Source organism: Ixodes scapularis, unplaced genomic scaffold, assembly GCF_016920785.2.
Source record: "Ixodes scapularis isolate PalLabHiFi unplaced genomic scaffold, ASM1692078v2 PGA_scaffold1__304_contigs__length_218370807, whole genome shotgun sequence".
Taxonomy (NCBI): Eukaryota; Metazoa; Arthropoda; class Arachnida; order Ixodida; family Ixodidae; genus Ixodes; species Ixodes scapularis.
The window spans coordinates 35,575,633-35,596,841 of record NW_024609846.1 but is presented as its reverse complement, the minus strand read 5'-3'; the positions used below and the strand labels follow the sequence as shown (position 1 = coordinate 35,596,841).

Genomic DNA, 21,209 nt, shown 5'->3' with positions numbered 1-21,209 from the left:
CATTCTCCTTGATGCTTGGGCATTTTAGCAATAGGTCTATTCAGTAGATTATCTATCAATAGGCATATTTTTTAAGATATCAGTAGACTCTCAGGTAGATAATGGATAATTCTCAAAAATTTTCCGCTGTGCGACCGGCGTCGGACACGTCTACGCTCGCACCGTTCTTTCTTCGACGTCGTTCCATGCGCTTGCGCGCCTAGTTTCCTTGCCTTCCGCTCTCCCAGGGGTGGCGGTCTCGTCGCGAGTGTGTAGTTTCATCCATGTAATCGGGGCGGCCGACCAAGAGAACAATAAATGTGTGTGCGTGGCTTTCGTCACTGTGACCACCGATCAAGACAGTACATGTGTTCGTACCTTTGTTCAAAATTCTGTGTCACGCCTGTTTCGTGTGCTAAACAGCTTCGCAGGTCATCCATCTCCACTGAGTAGAATGGCTCATGATGGTTTTGCCTGACCCGCTATTTTCGCAGTGCATTGCTGCTATTTTGTGATTTTTCCGCTCATCCGCTATAAGTTTATGTAATAAAAATAAAAATATTGTCTGTTCCACACAGGACCAAAATCTCTTCTGAAGTGCGCGTACACCTTGGATCTCACGCTCGCAACCGGATGGACAAAGGAGAACAAGCCATTGAAGCTGAAGAGATTTGTGCCAGCAAAGGCTATCATGGAGGGGATGAGGTAGGAGTTTAAAGGATGCCAGTCGCTATTGACCACAAATCTTAGTTGTGTTGTTCGTTTTTCAGACAACATGTTTTATTTCATGACACATCACTCACAACAATAAACTTATATTTATTGTTTCGAGCTAAATCTCGTCAGATATAACTGTTTTTGTCTATCTTCGCTTTAATTTTACATACAGGATTTTCCGCACTATAGTTCGCCGACTAGACATCTTTGAAAGTTGAAATTTTACGGGGTGCTTACTATCTGCCGATTCGAAATATACGATGATTTATATTATATCGTTATTTTTATGACACGTGACGTTTCTTTTGAATGACAGAGTGTGTTATTTATAATTTATATGTGAACTAAGTTTCTTTCTTAGCTTATCAAACCGGCACGTCTAAAGGTCGGCTGTGTGTGAGAATTATGTTACGTGCGGTATATGCATCATGTACTGATTATCTGAGAAATCTTTATTTTTTTTCAATAAAATTGTCCGCAATTGACTAGGCACATGGCGCGGACTATAGCCAGAAATACACGGAACTTTAGCAACGCGTTCCGAAAGCACGTCCTTACAGGGTTTGGGTTCTTTTTATTTTTCGATGGATATAAGTATATCGTCTCTGCTTGTTCACCTTTCTCCTTGTTTTTACCTGTCGCGTTTCCCGCGATTGTTGAAACAAGTTATCGCAAACTCACGGAGACAGACACTGACAGTTGGGTTGTCTTGGGAATAAAGTGTGAACAAAAAATTGGACTGTGCTGCCTAAATTTTTACCCTTGAAGTTACTTTTGACCTGACGAGATATAGGTGACGGTAATAATTTTCTCCACTGAACTCCTTGAGATTGATTCATCGCCGTTTATTAAATTGAAAACAGCCTTCCCCGTTTAGAATGTGAATTCAGCGGAGGTAATAATAATTATCGGTTGGTAGAAGAAGGGAAGGCTTGGTTTGATGAATGTCAGTATTGCACCTATCATAAAAACAAGGAGCAAAAAAAGCTAGGACCAAAAGACGAAACGTCCGACATAGGAACGCAGGTTGGTCATCCTTGTCTTCCTTTGGTCCCACTTGTATTTTTTGTGCGCTCTGTTTTTTTTTTTTTATTTGTTTCCTCGACTATGCTCAGCCACTTTCAAAAAAGGGGTAGCTTGCCCGTTCGCAGAAATTATAACCTCAGTAATTCTTCCTCTTCATTTATTAAGATACTCCGATTTTAAATCTATTTTTTTTTTTCAGAACGACATTGCCGTTATTCGGCTTAAGAAACCGGTAAAGATGAGCGCCACCGTCAAGCCAGTTTGCCTACCACGAAGCGGAGAGGAACTTCCCGATAAAACTGAACTTTTTGCCATGGGGTGGGGACGAACAGATCGTGAGTGACACCGAATCTACTTACCTGATATTTGATATGTTATGCGTAAACGAAAAATCAATGTTTGTAAGAACGTATAAATGTCAAAAGTTACTAGATAAAAATGAGCATAAAAGAAACAGAATATATAAATATATTTTATGTGCTCTTACCTTCAGTTAAAAGTAGAGTATGGTGAGCAAACTATCCTCAAGGGACGCCATGAAGCGTTATTTAATCTGCACTGATTTTAAAAGCAGTAGCTTACAACCGGATACGGAACAGTTAAAGCTGAAAACACTCCTTCATGTTGGAGACCCAGGAGAGTTTACTCTACGAATGAACAACACAGAGACGATTTTTGCCTTTTGTGTTTTAATCAGTCAATTGAATTTTGGATCTCCGAAGTTAACATGTAACACCTTCCGTGCCTTCAAACTTAAGCCTTAAAGTACACCTGTGGCCGGGTAGACAATATTTGAGCCGGTGTTTTTTCGCGCACAGGACGTAAACAACAAAAAAAAAAGAAGTTGAAGTATCACTCTTTTAAAGACAGCCCAAGACAATCTACAGCGAATCGATAAAGCGCTATCTGAGTTTCCGAAAAATACGATGAGAAGAGTCATAATGGACCTCTTACACCAAACTTTGGAGAAAAATAGTTATTCTATAAAGCCATGTCTTTCTTTGAAGATTCGAGGTAATGCTCTAACCGACTTCATATTTCAGACGCTGGTTCAAAGAAGCCCGTGTACATGAAGCAGATGTCAACAAAGTCAATTGCCAACAATCGTTGCCTAGATTATTTCAACAAGACGGCTGACCCAAGAATCCTCTGCACTTCAACCGATGTAGCCTCTACTTCCCACGTACGTATATTGATTCAATACCGGACCAGCCCAGAAGCTTCCCATTAGAACGAATACGTAAAGCGCTCGTTATATACTACTAAAAGTCGATGGCGCGCCTATTATTCCATCATTGTATGCTCGGGAATCTATTAAACGTTTACAGACCCGACGCACACTTAAGGAAGCAGGTGAATCATTCCACGCCGGAGTTCCGTCTTCAATCCCTCGCGAAGGAGTATCTTAGTTAATAAATTCTGAAACTCTTTCATAAAAGTTGTTGGATAGAACGGATGTCACACTGAATAGTACTAACTATAATTTTCTCCCACTTCAGTTAAGTTTGCTTTTTTGCTTCTTCGTTTCTTTCCCTGTAATCTTATCACATATCTTTTTTTTAATGTTAAGGTGAGCTATACTTCTTTAAGCTTAAGTCCAGAAACTGCGTAACCCAATGTACTTCGTTTCAACTTAAGTCCATCTTACTCTACGAGCTAATGAGAACAACTAACAATGTCAAAAGTGCACCATCTTGGCGTTCTTCATATTTCTGTGCATTTACCATCAACGTTGAACAAAATCATAAACTGAAAAGGCCAAGTGATTCGCACTTTTGACGCTCCTTGAATTGTCTCATTACCTAGGTGGTAGCGTCGGCTGCATCTGGACTTAAAATGAACAACGTATTTACAGTGGGTTAAGCATCATTTTATGCACTTGTTTGTCCTTCGTGGTGTTTATGTTTAATATATTGTTTATCCTTCCAATTTGTCTATTGTTTTTGCTTTAATACGTTCTCAATTTTGAAGGGTATGAAGCAACGAAGATTGCCATTAGAAATTCAAGGATAGTAAGATTTTGATCCAGTGTATTTCATTGTTAAGAATTCTTCCTCGTGGCTAGTAGTAAACAATGATTCAACTCGAAGCGTTCGGCAAAACGCCAACAATGCTACGTCAGATAGTATCATACTTTTACAATAGCTTTTACGATGGTAGCAATGAACCAAGTCATGGTTCCTTGAAACCATGACTATGGTTTCAAGGATTGAGGCTCCCATTGGCTCTAGCGTGGCGTGGTTCCAAGAAACACTACCAGAGAAGCCTTTCCCGTGGCGGTGCAGCGCACACAGCGGCCCGGCCGCCGTTAAGATGTGCGGTCCTGGTCGCAGAGCCCGCATGGGCGAACTACGGAGAGGCTGCACGGCCGAGCTCAGCGCGGCGAGGCCACTTCACGAGAGCGCGCGCTCGGCCGTCGGCCGCTACCTCGGCAGTAGCGAAACGGGGCCATCCAGGCCACTACGCCGCAGACGAACTAAGGAAGCAGAAGAACGACATTCATGCTTTTACAAGACACAACTCATAAGAAGTGTTTAGGTGTCTTTGGAACATTTTTTTTTTTCTTTTATACGTTCGGATTATCCTAGACGCCGGGAGAAAAATAACATGGCTCAGAAGCAACCAAAATACTCGTGCGTTATTGACATGAGCGTCATAGAATGCCAGATTGTCGTGTTTTCTCCCTCGCGTGTCACGTTACGTAAATAAATATTTTGTTAAAAGACGCAAACACGGATTGCTATAATTCGGCTCGCATGGAGCTAACAAAGCATACCAATAAAATTAGAGCTTACCTTGACATAGTAGTCGGTGCCAAATGGGGTGTACGTCCCGAAGCGAAAAGTCGCGCTGAATTTTGCGCCAAGTTTGGCTAGGGGCTAAACACGTCAACCTTAAGTCCACATTCATTTTGTCCAGAACATTCTCGCTGATAGCTCTCGGTTTTTACACAAGCGAAGTGTACAGGTGACGGCACCTCTGTGTGAAGTTTCGAAGCGAAAAGTCGCGCTGAATTTAGCGCCAAGTTTGGCTGGGGGCTAAACACGTCAACCTTAAGTCCACATTAATTTTGTCCGGAACATTCTTGCCGATAGCTCTTGGTTTTTACACAAGCGAAGTGTACAGGTGACGGCACCTCTGTGTGAAGTTTCAAGGTACTCTAATTGTTTGTCCAGGAAGTCAATGTCAGTAAACACAAACTGCTGCATTTTGGCCCGAGCCTCATTTTACCCCACTTTATGTTACCTTATTCAAAGCGTAAAAACACATACTCGACAGGATATGTTTTTTACACAGTTTGCTTGTTCTTTAGTGTAAACAACAGGTGCTTCACCTTTAGAAATCTCCATTGGTTTTTATATGTAATCGAGAAGGATAAAAGGAAACATTAATTACTGATTATTCATTCGTGTCAAGCAGAATTGTCGAAGGATTTGTAGTTGGGCAAGTCGGTATCTCTTAAATTTGAAAAGTGCCTACAAAATCAAGAACAACGGGAAGAATTTTTTCCAACTCTTTCTGCAGTTCTTGTTTCATTTCCGCTTTATGAATTGAATAATTGCCCTGTCCTGCGACTACACTCCTTTAATCGTACATTCACTGAGGCTGAAAACTTGTATTCCGACGAAAATCAAAGCCAAGTTACTATTTATCTTTGATATGATTATATAAGCCCTTGTGAAAAACAAACTTGACAAAATATGAAAAGAGCGATATCGGTTTCCTTGCATCCTGGGGGCGCTGAATACGCGCAGGAATCAAGTTTGCTGCTGGATTTGTCATCACTGTTTTGCAAAATAAAATCTTGTAAGTTTATATATCACCTGTCGCGTGGGGCTGTACAACACTAGAGCGCACGACACTTGAGCGCTGATATTAGAGCGCCGACAGTAGAGCGCCACGACGTTAGCGCGCGCGACACTAGAGCGCCGGACGTTAGAGCGCGCGACTCGAGAGCGCGGCGACGTTAGCGCGCGCGGAGGTCGCATCGCATTACGGGGAAGATTATGGGAAGGCGCTCGCTGCGGGAGCTAGTGAACAGCTGAGAACATGGCGGCGGCCAACCTCGTCGGCGGCGCGGAGAGCGGTCCCGTATGGTCGTCCGCAATTTTTTCCCGAGAACAAACGCGAGCTTTTATTGCCATAAGTAAGCGGAACATAGCGGAGCTGCTCGATGAGGGCGGCATCGTCCAAGCCTTGCGAAGTACGACTTGCGTGTCCGAAGGAGTCCCTAAGGCTTCGGCGCAAGCACGAATGACACCGAGAGCTCCGAGCACTGTAGATCACTGCATGGTAGAGCAGAACAAACAGCTCCTACCTCGGTGCCGTTCCTGGCTGCGCAGGAGCCTTTCGGACTCGGGGTCCGGTTGGTCCGGTCGCGGCGAGGTCTGGCGCGGCGAAGCGCGGAGGCTGCGGAAGCTTCTTCAAAGCGAGTGCACACACGTCGCCTTTGGTCCAGAGTGACCCGGCGGCCCGGCCTCGAGCCCGAAACGCCTGGGTTTTGATGTCTCTTCCGTCTCGTAACTTTTTCCACAGCACTGAAGACAGCGGGCACGATCTTTACGTTCACTGAACACGTCGAAAGACCTCCAGTGCGATGCACCGGAAAACGTGGTGCGGCTGGCGCCGGAACTGCATAACTTCGAGCTTTGACACGGCGTGGCGCCACCTTCGTGTATTTATTTATTTATTTAGTACATACTGCGGACCTTTCGGGGTCCAAGCAGGGTGGGCGGCAAACATAAATAACGCTACAAAAAACAATGGTTGCACATAAAACAAGAAAGCAATGGTGGAAAAATTGCTGCGCAGTAATACAAGGTATACAAAATACACATATATCAAAATCTAGTAAATCAGAAAGTTATAACAATGACCCATCAAAATATACTCCGTGCGCATTCATGTAAACGTTTCCGCGTCGGCTTCCTTTGATGAACGAGTGAAGTCGATGCGCTGAAGTCGCTTTCATGTAGGCGAGGCCATATATGCGGTGCTTGCACTCGTCGCGACTGTTGATGGATCTGCACTGCGCCACCAACCCGTACTGCTAAAGCGCCGTTACCTGCAACCGAGTAGGAACAAGGCTCGTCGCCCGTACGGACCGCTTCTCCGCTTGTCGGTCGCCATGTTCGCTTTTTTTTCTTTCGGCTTTGGCTCGGATACGGAATCGGCCAAAAATCAGACTCCTCCAAAAGCTCGCTCCTCCTCGAAGGTCCGACGTCATAGCGAAGTCAAGCGGCCATTGGCGGCGTCCGCGTTTCTCCTTCGGGTGATTGACAGGCCTCGGTGAGGTTTCAGCGAAAAATTTATCCAGAAACGAGGACCACGCGCCACTTATTTCGAAGGCGCGCCACTTTTTCGGTCGCGTTCAGACGGGGAATCTGTTTCCCGAAACCTAGTTTCGCGACAAGATTCGCCAACAAGGTGCATCGTGTGAATAGACCTTTAGAGCGCCCGTCACGAGAGCACAAAACCACTCTAGCGCGAGTGGCCAGACCAGACCGACCACTTCTTCGGGCTTCGCGTGTTTTAAGTACAATTGGCAGGGATGTATGCCGCGGAATTTAGCAATGACATTGCGAAATGAGTCGACGAAATGTTTGCATGTGACAAACCAAAATGTGTTACAAAACGCGAACAGAAAAAAAAAGAATATCTGTAGCTTGCATTTTTCCAGAAAGAAAAAAAAAAAAAAGCACTGCCGGTGACCTAGCCAAGGTCAGCTGCCATGTTTTTCTCTAATTTTTAAACGTTTTCTCTAACGTTTTCTAAATCAAAGAACTAATGAAGGCTTCAATAGTTCTTTGATTTTGTATATCACAGATTTTCAAGGGAGGTTTTCATGTATCCGTTAAAAGGCTAGAAAGATCGGCATGCGATAAAATTGCGCTGAGCTTCCCTTAGATGAGTTTTTTACAGATAGTTTTTAGCGGTGGGGGGGGGGGGGGGGATCTTTCTTCATTACGGACATCGACGTCAGATTACCATTTAAGCTTATGCGAGGGGTGTCTAAATAGCCACCAAATAGATTGGAGTCCAAATGCCTGTCAAGAATAGACAAAATATTGCAATAAGTAAATTATATATAGAATATCCGAGAGGCGCACCGCAGCGCTGTGAAGAAATCTTAAACTCGCTGCTCCACTCAAATGCAACCTTTCCCTGTACCAATATGCCTCAGCCCGCTCCCCTGCCCCCTTTTCTCTCCAATCTCAATAAACAATTGGTTAGAAAGAGTCGTACCCTTTTCATTTTCATGAAAGGCATAATTAATGAATAAAAAATCACCAATGCTTCAATCCGATGAGTCGCACAATTTTGTTCTGTCTGTGGAGCCGCGGGTACATCACACATGTTTCGATGTTTGCTCAAATGGGGTGCGCTCTTGTGTCGCGCGCTCAACCGGTCGTGCGCCCTCGTGTCGTGCGCGCAACTGGTCATGCGCTCTCGTGTCTTGCGCTCTTGTGTCAAGCGCGCTACTGTCGCAGCGCGCTCGTGTCGTGCGCTCTAACGTCGGTGCTCTAGTGTCGCGCGCTCTAAAGGCGCTCTCCCGTCGCATGGTACATTTTATAACTGAGCGAATGCACTCTGGTTTCAACTCTGGAGGGCTGAAAGAATTAATTACGTCCCTAAGTAAGTTTTAAGGTTTATACAGCTGATGTTTAATTGGTCAGTTTATTGCACTGGACCAGTATGAAATTTTATTACTCCAATTCACAAAAGGCATTCTAATCTCAACAATAATACTTTCTATATTCTCTTCAGTTGTCTGTGATTCGGGAGTGATTGGTCCTTTTCTTTAAGGTGCAGACACTACGGACAGGAATGTTGATGTCGAGGCGTTGATAATTTCCAAGTTCGAGCTGGTGACTTTATTCATTCACACAAATCTGTGAATTTAGGTTCCTTAATAATCTGTAACGTGTGTCAAACAGAACACCTAAAGTGTAACGCGTTTCGTAATGTCCCAGCTCAGCGCATTGTTTAAATTGTGTTTTTAAAACAACATTCATCTTCCGATGCAGGGAGACAGCGGAGGTCCGGTTGTGGGGCTCGGAAACGGAACGACCTGGACACTCTACGGCATCGTCTCTGATGGCCCACACCTTGGAGGCTTTGAGCACCTTCCCCTGATTAATACAAAAGTTTCTCATTTTATTACCGATTTTATTAGTGCTTACCTAAACTCACGAGGAAAGTCCGAGAAAAAGAAAATCTGCGATCTAGCTTAATATTTATAGCCGATACATTTGGTAAATTTTTGTATCATAACTCTGTTTAAGTTACTGTATATGACATGTCGGTGAATCTTTGGAGTCAGTGCCAATAAAACAATACCAAATTCAGAAATTCTGAATGTATAAGAGTTGTACCTGATTAGAAACATTTAACAGAAGACGCCACCCGTATAAATAACACAACGGCTTTGTTTTTTTCTGCTAAGATGGAATAACACATTTTGAAATTTGCCTCTTTGTGCTACGCAGAGGTGTAAGGTGGATAGCTTTATTGACTATAAAGATGTTGCTAACACTTTCGTGCTACGTTGTGTATATTAAAAATATCATTAGTAAGGTGCTGCTGAAAAAACACTTTGAAACGTTCTTTTAGGTAAGATTTGATTATTAAAGTACTTTAGAAGGGCGTTGTTTTAGGGATTGTCCATCTAAGTTCTGCGAGTCTTTCGCCGTGTATCTGCATAAAATCTGGATATCCTTCATTAAGGAACACCTTAAACGAACGCACAATGTATTGAAAGACACCTGCAGGCAAAAGTATTAACTACTAATTTAGTTACCACTCGAAGAAGGAATTCATTGACCCCACCCTTTGGAAAATGGTGGATATTCATTAGATTCTAACACCAGACTCACCTCCGTCTAATGCCTTAAACTCACCAAACTCTCCAATTGCACAATATTATGTGAGCACGCATTTAGCCGTAGATAGTAATATAAGGAATATAACGACAACTTTAACGAATGTTTCAGATAACGCTTGAGGAAAAAAGATACATGCAGTGACGGCACGGTGCTCCCATTCTGTCCAATAAGCCGGATGATGATTCAACGAAAGCAGTAACATCTGGAAACCACGCCTTGTGAGAAGGCATCTTTTTTCCCGTGAGAGGAAGAACCAGTGAAAGAAATCTTATCGATTTATCTCTAGGCACTGCAGGTGCCCCACGTGTTCCTTCGAACGGTATCTTGAGAGACGAGGTCTATTTGAACAGGCTCCATTTTTTCTTAGGACTTTTACTAACGCACGGGCAGGAGGACGCCGCATTTTTGGAAACCAGTCGCCATGAAGCGATTCATTGTTTTATCCCTCTTGCTGGTGCCCACCCTGTCAAAATACCAAGGTAAGTTTTGCAAAATAATTATTTGGACATATTTTCTAATTTCCAGCTTGAACAGTTTTATGCGTTTAATTGTTTAATAGTAGTTATTTCTTTACCTATGATTTTAATTTGGCGTTTATAAGCTTTGCTCGTGTTCAAATTAGCTCCCAATACTGCGTGAGTGCAATTTAGTTTCTTGTCCTTGGCTCCGAAAATTCCTGAATTTATACCCAAGTTATATTGTATGACGTGGCGCTCATTCCGCTATAAGAACACTGAAAAAGGTAGGAAGAGGAACGCTGTGACGTTAAAGAAAAATCAAATCCTTGTCCTGGTTGATAAAAAATTTACCTATAGTTTAAACTTCATTGCTAAAAAAGGATCAATCAAGGGCTACACAGTCCAGGGGCCGCTTTAATGACAACCATTTCAGATAGGGGTACCTCAAGGTAGCGTTTTAGGGTTATTGCAATTTAATCGGTTATTAATGATATAGTCACTCTGAAAAGTAATACCTCATTTTTAATTTATGCTGTTGATAGTATACCCAAGCAGCACCAGAAAGTGAATTTCGATCGGCCGACGGTTGGCCAGTGTCTGGACAGCTTGGCCACTTTAAGTGCTTGGCCACCGGAGACATAAACAAGGCCGGCAAGGGTCCGGCCACAAACTAGCTGTTTTTAGCTTGTCCGCCGGAGACATAAACACTGCCGGCAAGCGCCTGGCCAGAAGTGCTCATTTTCAGCTTGGCCGCCGGAGACATAAACACGGCCGGCGAGTGTTTGGCCAGCAGTGGTAATTTTCAGCTTGGCCGCCAAGGACATAAACACGGCCGGCAAGTGTTTGGCCACAAGTGCTGATTTTCAGCTTGGCCGCCGGAGACATAAACACGGCCAGCAAGTGTTTGGCCAGCAGTGCTGATTTCCACCTTGGCCGCCGGAAACATAAACACGGCCGGCGAGTGTTTGGCCAGAAGTGCTGATTCTCAGCTTGGCCGCCGTGGACATAAACATGGCCGACAAGTGTTCTGCCAAAAGTGCTGATTTTCAGTTTCGCCGCAGGGACACCGATAATCTAAACGTTCATCGCGTTGACGAAACTTTGGCATAACGACGGGCAGCGAGAGAAGCATCACGAGTGAGTGATTGGCAGAATATTAGTGCGTGCATCGCGCGAACACTGTTAGCGCAAGCAAACGATCACCGTTTTATTCAGTTTTTTTTTTTCGTTAGACTTGAAAGGCTATTGTCTTAACTAGCAGTGTCGTGTGATATGTTCATTTGGAACATTATACTAGAAGTGGGAAAATATTGTGCCAGTCGCTGTTCTATGAAAATAAAATACGAAAGCAGCGCTGACGTCATCTTCGCGTTAACTATACCGCTCTGTCGCCGCGCGGCACTCCTAGCGCGAATGCCACATTCGCGATCTTTCCGTTACTGCTCCACATATTTACATCCCAACTGCACTCGAAGAAAAAAAAGTTGTAGTCGGGTGCATCGGGCGCAGATGCTCCCCTTTCCTGGAAGACGCACCCACCGTTACCCAGCCAGTGTACCTGTATACCGACCATAAGCCCCCTTCTCTACCTTAAAAACCTATAGGTGTATCAATGCACTCGGCTTAGTAAACCGCCACGCTAGCCATGCACCCCGATCAGCTTGTGCTTGAATCGGATAAGATTGGATATTTCAGACTTTGTGTTTTGGAAGAGCCTAAACAAGACGTCTCTCATATATTGATTAAACTTAAGCTAGTCTCAGTAATGTTTTAATTAGGTGCTAGGATACTGATTTCCTGAGCCAAGGAAAGCTAACAGCTTCGGTTAAAACCGCAACGGAAACGTTCAAAATCGAGCCACACGTAAAAGAAGAAGAAAATGAACATCTCGACCTAGATGTGCAGAACGCTGGTTTTGTTGTTAACAATTTGTTGTTAATCGTGGTGATTGACGCCAGTGATGCTCGGCCGTACAACACAGTAGAAGTTTTTACACCTTGAAGGGTGTAAAAGGGGTGTTGTAGCAACTTACACCCTCGGCTACACCTTTTTAACAACCTAAAACTAGGAACACAACCTCATAATGTTACCGAAAAAGGTGCTGTTTCGTGTTACACCCTACATTTAGTGAAGAATGTGAGAAGGGTGTAGAAGAGGGTGCTAAATAAATAATGTGAAATGGTTTTGGAAAGCTTATATATGGCTCTGTACTTAATGTACAGGTAAAATTTCTGCTTGAAAAGCAACAGTTGTTAGCAGTCTAGTTTCTTATAATGTCAGTTGTAATTCATGCAAATAGCTCATAATTTAGTGCCTCTTTTGCATACAATTTTTATGTTTGAGAACAAAATTTTATATATGAGTTCATATTTAATTTTCTTACAAATCACTCCATGCTCAGAAATAGGAAAGTAGGGTGAAATGCTCTATACTAGCATTTTTTACAAATATTGATTGATGGAAGTGTACAGTAAGAAAATCAGTTAGTCTCGAGTTTATATCTGGCAACATGAAATCAAAATATTGTGAAAATGTTTGACAAATATTCATGACATGCTGCTAGAACCTGTCTCATGACCATGTCAACCCGAGTAAAATATTCCTTTGAGAATATGGTGACATGCACAAAAACTCACACACATAAAGAGGCAAATCCCATAATAAACCAGTCCGAGACATCCCATAAAAAATGGCCTATGGTCGTCTATGGTAAATTCAATGGGAGGCTATCACCCCCGGTAGCTTCGCATGGTCGGCCTTAAAAATTTATAGATACAGCTACAGCCAGCTATAGAAAAGTTTAGGGCCCTGTGTCTAAAGTCTCAGGGCTATGTTTCAATAACAACAATAACAACAATAATAATAATAATAATAATCAATAAGTTAGTGTTTTAACAGTTTCCAGGGACATCCAATTGTTCTTCTTGCGGGCACAGTGCAATAGAACGAACAAACAGACGCTTGCGCGCTCGCAGTCGCACACATACACGCGCGCACGCACGTACACACGCATGCACACGCGCAAACCCACGCCCGCGCGCAGATGCACACGCACGCACAACCAGAAACGCACACGTGCATGCACGCGGACGCATCCACACGCGTGCGCACAAACACACGCACGCGCATGCACACACGCACACGCAAACAATTACGACGAAGGAAACGTTGCTTGAGTTAGTTTCGGTTTCGGTTTACACAAAAAAGAAACAACCTAAAGTTTAAATAAAACCTAAGATTTACTCACTTTTGTAATGTTTTACATTATTATTTTAGTGACATTCTTATTGTTACTAATATAATTTATTTTGCTTAGTATAGTTCTAAAAAAAATAACAATAAATAAAAAGGAAAAGAGACTCTTGAAGACTGCGCAAGACCATCGCTATCGCAATCAGCTTCCGTTGGGCTCGTTTGAATGGTCGTTGAAGTTCCAGAAGCTTCGGAAATCTCCTTTTTTTTACGTTTTAGCCGTTTTAGTGGATATTTTAAATATCTTCCTTACAAACACCGTCTTGAAGAATAACAATCGATGACTGAGAGCTGGGAGACGCTGCGTCTTGGCAACGCCCGTAAGTTCAGAACCGCCCATGCACGACTCGTGAAACGCCGGTTAGCAACTTTCTTTTGTTTCTGCGAAGTGGGCTGCTGTTTCAAACTTTGTCGTGTAGCGTGTGCTTGCTAAGCTATGCTTGATTCTAACTATGCTTCTGCCCTGTGTTATTTCGTTATTTGAAAAGAGCGTATCTTCTTCAAAACCTGTGGCTCGCTCCGCAGTGTGAGAAAGATTCCCGCGCGGCGGAACCTTGGGCATGTTCTTTGCGCCGTTGTGCGGCGCTCGTCCGACGACGCTTGTGCGGAGCGTTCAAGTGCCGTCTGACGGCAGTTCAAGCATTCAGTCGCCGTCCCAAAGTGTTAATCACAAGTCATGCTAGTTCTGACATCTTGTCCTAACAGCCGCTCGCCACCGATTTGTTTCATAAAGCGGGAGCGAGCATGCAGCATGATTTTTTGCATCAGCTAATGCCTGTGCGTAGAGACGCGCGGTCGCTTCGTCATTATTCCGAGGGTAAAAGCGCTAAAAACAACGGACAAACAACGCCCTGTGTTTGTTTCTTTTACTTTTCCGTTGTTTTTACAGGTTTCACCCTCGGAAATTAGGTCTCTTCGCGTTTACCGAACCGGCACACTTTTTAAGTTTACGATTGTGTGATGCAAAAAATAAAAGGAGTTTAGATGTCACGTTTTTAGTAGTGGCGAAAGCCCTTACAAAAATCAGAGTAGCTAGAAAAAACAAAAACATGAAAAAAGGCGGAAAAAATTAAAGGGGCCCTCCGGAGCTTTCTGCGATCGTCTGTTTATGTTGTTATATTGCATAGTAGGTGCAAGTTAATATGTATACAAAGTTTTAGATTACAAAACCGTTTATTAAGCAGATGGCAGAAGAAATATATCGGGACTATTTTCTCTTGGAAGACGATCCCCCATTCCCTGCCCATCGCTAAAACTTGACCAATAGAAATGCTGCATCTCGCGGTAAATGCGAACGTTATTATTGCAACACTTTTTAAGCTTGTTGTAAATTAGAGTTTGAGAAAAACGTAAACTGATTGTGGTGCGGGAAACATAGTCCGCAATTATCGCTCCAATACCAGCGAACTATGTTTTCTCCCCGCAAGCTTGTTGCTATTGGGCGATGCGTCGGCGCGTCGGCTCGTCTGCTTCCCGGGGCGTCTGCAGGCGTGCGTTTGCGGGACACATGTTCCTCCTTCCCGTGGATCCCGACTCCGAAGCCAGCTTTGCGAGCCTTCCACGTCAACGAGTCAAACTTTTCCTTGTCATCTGTGGAATGCGACTGCGTATTGCAGTAGCAGCGCGACGGTGCGGTGCGACGAACGACAACTGCCGAGCACAAAGTCCGGGTTCCTTGACGACGGTCCGCGCGTGTTCAAGAGATTCCTCCGCGGGTCGGCGGTCGGCCGCGTTGGTGACGCGCAGTGACGCCGGAATCCTTCGCTTGCTATTGGCTGACGCGTAAAGAGATGCCCCTCCCTTTTTCCGGGCTCATCTCAGAAAGGGGGGCGTGCCGTGGACTTTGATAGCAATTTTAGTATGGAAATCCGCCGCGCATGACCGTAATTTTATGATTTTTAGGATCCTTAGGGCCATGTAGATTGAGTTACCGCCATAAATAGATCATCGCATAACGATCCGGAGGGCCCCTTTAACTAATGTCAAACCTGAATATTTGATGGAGTTCAAAGACTATCACCGTACCAACTCGCCCGGTTATTCTTCCTGTCAAAGAATAATAGCCAATAGTAATAAACAAATAAATGCCAACTATTAATTGGTTACAAAGGCGTAATTGGTGCAGTGCAGCCCTACGCTACTCTACTCTTTTAATGATATCAGGTAATGTGTAAATGTATAGGGCAGTTCATAGCAACCATTTATGTCCGACCCATTATATTGAGTTTTTTCTTTATATAAAAGTTATATGAAAAAAAGTGCTCTTCCTAAATTAAGCCGCACCACAGAATGTACAATAGCGTGTAACGTTTATGTATGTTCTCAGCGAAAGAAAAGGATGCATTAAAAAAAGGCCAATCATTTTGTTTCCTCTCTGTTAGAGCTTCTTTCACGAACACGCAAAATCTGGGTGTCTACGTCTAAAAGAGTGGAATTGACATTTCCTGCAGGGCTGGAAGGCCTGACTCAGTTTGGCTAGCAGCTTGAAACCTATGGGAACCTGGGGAACCGAACCACAAGAGTGAGAGTGACACCCGCCTTGCACTTCCTGAGCGATGGCACCATGAGGAAGGGGGAGCTGCCCTAAAGTGAATGCAATAGCAGATGGGTCGTTCCAGTGAACCCCTATACAGATGATACCAAGCAGAAAATTATTAATAAATGTGTTATTAAAAACATGGAATGTGAATGGCACGGACAAGAAGGAGGAGATCAACACAGCGCTGTGTTGTGTTCAGAGCCTCTGTTCCCATATTCTTCATGATTCCTTTTCAATAATTGGCTACTAACTAGTCCAATCATCACCACTAGGCAATAAAAGTGTGCTGCTATTTATTAGTATGCATTAACACCGTGCTTGCAGTTGAATCCTACAGTCATTTATTACTGGTCAAAAACAAAAAGGAGGGTGCAAGCTAGCTAGACAGGCTAAACACATAATTTATTAAAGACGGGTTCTCTGAAGGATGACACAAACGCAGAGAAGTATCAAACACAGCTGAGTATTAATGGGCAAAAAATGAATAGGCGACCCAAAAAAGAAAACGCAGGAGAAGACATGAAGTCAGTCTTTACAATTCCTCTTCTGCTTGCCACCACTTTACAAAGGGAATTCCTTCCTGGGTCTTACAGCGTTTTACTGTTCACAACCCCTGACATACCCAAGGACAGTAAACATAAAAAAGCAACCTACTAACATTTGGGTAAATGTGGTTGAACAAACAACAGGGAATGCCTTGAGCTTTCAACCTAGGAAATAAAAAATATGCACAACATCAAGATTAAAAAAAAACAGACGGACGCATCACACCTGTTTCTAACAAAAATATAGGCCAAGAAACTTCTTCCACTCAATGGCAAAACACAGGGAAGGCACTAATAGATTTCTAGGTTTCATCATTGTTAGTGATTCTTTCAGTATACCCTTGTGGTCACTCTCTTTAGTCAAAATTGTTTCATCATCATCATTCATTAAATCATCATCACAGTTGTGTTCTTTAAAGGGGTACGGAAACAAAAATCGAAATATTCAAGTTTCGTTTGGAAGTGAATCAAGTATGAGGGATAATAACCGTAAATGATAATCGCACGTTTGTATTTTGAACGGCTGGCTATATTTTGCGTTGCAAACGGTGCACTCCAGCAAGCGCTCGAAGAGAAGCGAACGGAGAGCGCGATGCGTCAGGGGATTTCCGGCGCTAACAAAAGCAGAAAGAAAAGATTCCCCGCGTTCGTGGAGTAGCAAGGCAGGCGTGGTTATCAGCTTTGTCCTTGGTGGCGCTGGCAGCGTTGTGGTGGTGTCAATAGCGTCAGCGCGTTACAACCGAGCCGTTCGAAGCACCCGTAATGTGACAAGCGTGTGGCTGGCCCAAGGAGCACGTAGCTTCCACAACACTGTCAGCTTAGGGCTTAACAGGTTGGGGAAAACAACTTTTGTTCGAGTTTTGAGCGACGGGCTAATCTTCTAGGGGGAAAATGGCTGTTTCCGGTTGCACGAACGAGGGTCCGAGAATGAGGGGAGTCCTTCCTTTCCGTCTTCTTGGACCGTTTAGTACAATGCGCGATTTGTAAGTTGAGCCAGATGCGCGTAGGAGACAAGTGATAAGCGAAGCGTGGGTTGCCTGCAATCCCCTGAGACAAACAAAACATGTCACTTGGTCTTCAAACAGGAAAGCTTTACATGCTTCGTTTGTGGCAGACCATGATGTTCACAATGGTTCAGCCGTGCAGTGCGATGCTTGGGGCCACTGCTTGCTCACTTAGAGTTCGAGAAAGGGGGGTGCCGTAGCACTTCCCAATTGCCCACGGGGTTATGATGTGGCTTGCAAGGAGCTCTTTTGTATTACTTCATGAAGTGAGTTGTGTTTAGCGTGACTCATTATTTCTTTATCACGTGCCTCGTATGTGGTGATGTGGCAATCCCTCTAAGTGAAAAAAGTGTAAATGTGTTCAGTAAACATGATAAGCTGTAAATCATATAATAATAATATAAGAATATGCAATAGCATATATGATTTTTGTACAATTTACAAGTTCTGTTATGTGTATTGGACACATTCCAATGAAATGTTCACTGGGGTCTATACTTCATTTAACCCTTCGTCCGAGCGCGGCGGACGCTACCAGCCAATCCAGCGTCGGGAGAGCGTCATGTGACCTTGTACTCCACATAACCAAAACGTCGCATGATACTCTCCCGGCGCCAGATTGGCTGGGGTGGCCCAGCATCCACTGGGCCACGCCAGCAGGTGCCCATTTCATGCCAAACACCCTTTACCAAGGGTGTTAGCAAGCACCCTTTATGAAGGGCGCTTGCCTGAACGTTATAAGGGTGTTAGCCCAGGGACAAACTGATTTACACCCTTAAGTGTGTAAAAACCTTTACTGTGTACTCAAGGCTTCTCTTTCCCATTAGTGCCAGTAAGCTTGCGTAAACTGAAAAATATTGTAACTGAAGAGTAGAGAGTTTTAGTAGCTCGCTCCCATGACTCCGATAACGATACCCGATACTCCGCCACCGCCTCCCTTGCGCATGCATAGTATCGTTATCGCGGCTATCGGAGGTATCGGAACGATCTACTAAAACTCTCTATTGTTGCACTATCCTTTCACCTAAAGTTACTTCTTTTTATTTTTTATTTTTTACTGCTGCACTACCGGGGGATCTTAATGGTGGGACAACATACCATCCCTGAACCCACGACGACTGGAATGGTGGTCGCAACCAGCGTCGTAAGACTTAGTACTCAAAAAGGTCCAATACATATTGAGCAGACTTGCAGCAGCTTCGCGTGTCATTACTATGTAAGAGTTTCTGGGGTTGAGTTCTCAAACTTGACCTCCCGAAACTCTTGACAGTCTTCTGAGGAACACCGAAATTTTCTGGCAGTCTGTGATAAATTATGTATTAAGTGTATAACTACAGCCACTTTCGGCCAGTGACTGGCCGAAAGTCAATGGCTAGTGGCTGGCCAAACGTGAATGGCCAGTGGCTCGCCGAAAGTGACTGGCCAAAGCTGAATGGCCATTCTCTGGCCTAAAGTGAATGGCCAGCCACTGGACAAAGGTGAATGGCCAGTCACTGGCCTAAAGTGAATGGCCAGTCACTGGCCTAAAGTGAATGGCCAGTCACTGGCCTAAAGTGAATGGCCAGTCACTGGCCTAAAGTGAATGGCCAGCGACTGGCATAAAGTGAATGGCAAGTCACCAGACGAGGACGAAAACACTGCTATTGCCGAGCACTTTGGCCAAGCTTGGGCCATCGAAAATCTGGTTGGCCATAGTACACTTGCCAGCGATGGCCCATTCACAACGTGCTGCTTGGGTAGTTTATGTTTTTAAAGAAAAATACAGGCAGGCTAATTTCTGATAAAAAAACCTGCCTACACTGTTAGCAAGTCCCGTGTATTTGGCGAATATTTGGGGTGAAAAACACGCTATTTACACAAATTACCATAAATTTACACGATGAGTAACGGATAATTCGTTCAGAAATCATGCGAGGTTGTAAAAAACGTGTTTTGGTTCGGTCATACACGCATAACCGTGTAGCCGACCTCGATAACACGCATCGCCCCCGGCGACGACCGCGGCATTGCCGGCTATCGAAGCACCGGAATGCTTGGGGACACACTTAGAAAGGACCGTCGAGACAAATGCCGCGGAAAGAAACATGTCTCGGAGACAGATATGCACCAAAAGCAATTGCGCCATGTCGCAGGACGTTGGCGAAACCCGCCGCTTACCGTGCTCGCCGCCATCTTCTCGTCGATGGCAATGCGGCTTCCCTCATGTCGCCCATGTTTGTATTTAGTTTAGGGGTCCTGATAACAGTTTCTTAGACACCACAATTAAAGTCATGGGTCTAATTATTCGTTCCAAACAGTTAAAATCGATATAAAAAGCGTGTCCTCGATGTGAACACGTGACATTGCAGTTGGTTTCGTTTTTGCTTCAACCTTCAACTGCAAGCGATCTGGCCACGGCGCAAGCGCAACGCCGATGTACGCTGGAAGCAAGCGCCGGTTGGCTTTCGTTGTTTTTGTTTGACCGGAGAAAATCTGGCAAGTACGCATGGCGCCGCTACTGTTTTGGTTTGACGGGACGCGAGAAGCTTCGCATAGAGCTTCGGAGTTTGCGAGCACATAGTGAAGACGTGACCGGAGAAGTGCCCCTGTGATGTTCCTGGAAGACGGAAAGTAGCATTCGTAATCGTCGTGTGTGCTTTGAAAGCGAAGGGAGTCACAGGGTCCACGAGTTCGCAACCACAAGCCAAGGTTCACGACAGCGCGGCGTTGACTTCGGCGATCTCATTCTGTTTGGTGCAACCCGGCGATGCGAAAAAGAGCTGAAACATTCGTCGTGTGTGGTGCGGTGCTTTGTATTCCGGGTCTGTTTGAACCACGCTTTTAACACGGAGCGCAAATTGTTTGTTGCGTGGTGGAGGTTCAACGGGTACACTCCCGTCGTCGTCAGCTGATCCGGTCCAGCTGGTCCGGGAGGACGCAGCGAGCGTTGTTAAAAGTAAATCTTCCTTCGTTCCGTTTCAAACTGTGGAAGTATCCCGACACATAGCGTGAGTAAGAAGCAGCGGGCGTTTTCAACAAAATTATGTTTTAATTGAATAATGGACTCCGGATTGTTGTCTTAAATCTGCCGTTTTTTATGCTTCGTGTTCGACTGCGTTTGCATAGCGACGCACACCGCTTGAGTAGATGATTCGGTCCTGCAACGAGTTTGTTGCACCAATCATGCGGCGTGAATAAATTAGGGCAAGTTTTCCTACCTGCCCACAGATGCATGTACTGAGACCATTTTTTATGTTGTGAACGTAGTGCTCTTTCTTTATTTTGGAAGACGCGTTGGTGCATTTATTATGGTACAATCACTTGAGAGTTGAGAAATTGGAGAGCGAGCAAGCTTTCCCAACTTTGTCTCTTTCTCTCTGGCACTGCCCTGTTTCAGTTTCAGTAGGCATATCTACTAGCAGGTACAAACTGTTCTAAAGCAGGTAAAAAACGGGAAGCTTAGGACGGTGCGGACTCCGTGTTTCGCGCTTTTCGCAAGGTGACAGGGTAAATGCTGTTGTGAGATATGCGGAATATGCAAGCGACTTTGTTATGCCCGTCGTTTGCGTCTCTCCAGCAAAACGAATAAGATGATCTACTACAAAGGCGCAATCACAAGCCAAGATTTAAGATAGCAGTCGTTTGCTTCGGTGATCCGTGTAGTTGTATTTTAACACGGCAGAGAGTTGGGCGAGTTGGTTAAGCATCTTAATAGGTGGGAACAGCGCAGAAAAACCGACAAAGGACGAGTAGAGGAAGTGCACAAACACAGCGCTGTGTTTGTGCACTTCTTCTACTCGTCCTTCGTCGGTTTTTCCTGCGCT

General features: G+C 44.4%; 2 protein-coding genes across 2 annotated transcripts in view; both read left to right on the top strand.

The window, feature by feature from the left end:
* The first annotated feature begins 612 nt into the window (after positions 1-612).
* On the top strand, positions 613-8,989 carry LOC115316320 (chymotrypsin-like protease CTRL-1). Its single transcript, XM_040216533.3, has 4 exons — positions 613-684; positions 1,922-2,057; positions 2,766-2,905; positions 8,751-8,989. The coding sequence occupies exons 1-4, from the start codon at positions 613-615 to the stop codon at positions 8,955-8,957; spliced, it is 555 nt and encodes a 184-aa protein (XP_040072467.1). The 3' UTR covers positions 8,958-8,989.
* Positions 8,990-9,956: 967 nt separating this feature from the next.
* The window catches only part of LOC115316316 (chymotrypsinogen B), a 33,707-nt gene continuing 22,454 nt past the window's right edge, over positions 9,957-21,209 (top strand). Inside the window, exon 1 of the mRNA XM_040216537.2 lies at positions 9,957-10,087. Coding sequence (XP_040072471.1) covers positions 10,030-10,087 — 58 coding nt within the window. The 5' untranslated portion in view covers positions 9,957-10,029. The remainder of the gene's footprint in view (positions 10,088-21,209) is intronic.

Bases quoted from the DNA above. Each gene is read 5' to 3' on its own strand.
- LOC115316320 (XM_040216533.3), top strand. From the start codon at position 613: ATGGACAAAGGAGAACAAGCCATTGAAGCTGAAGAGATTTGTGCCAGC. The intron at 2,058-2,765 runs GTGAGTGACACC...TTCATATTTCAG, and splicing joins GGGGTGGGGACGAACAGATC to ACGCTGGTTCAAAGAAGCCC. The intron at 2,906-8,750 runs GTACGTATATTG...CTTCCGATGCAG, and splicing joins ATGTAGCCTCTACTTCCCAC to GGAGACAGCGGAGGTCCGGT.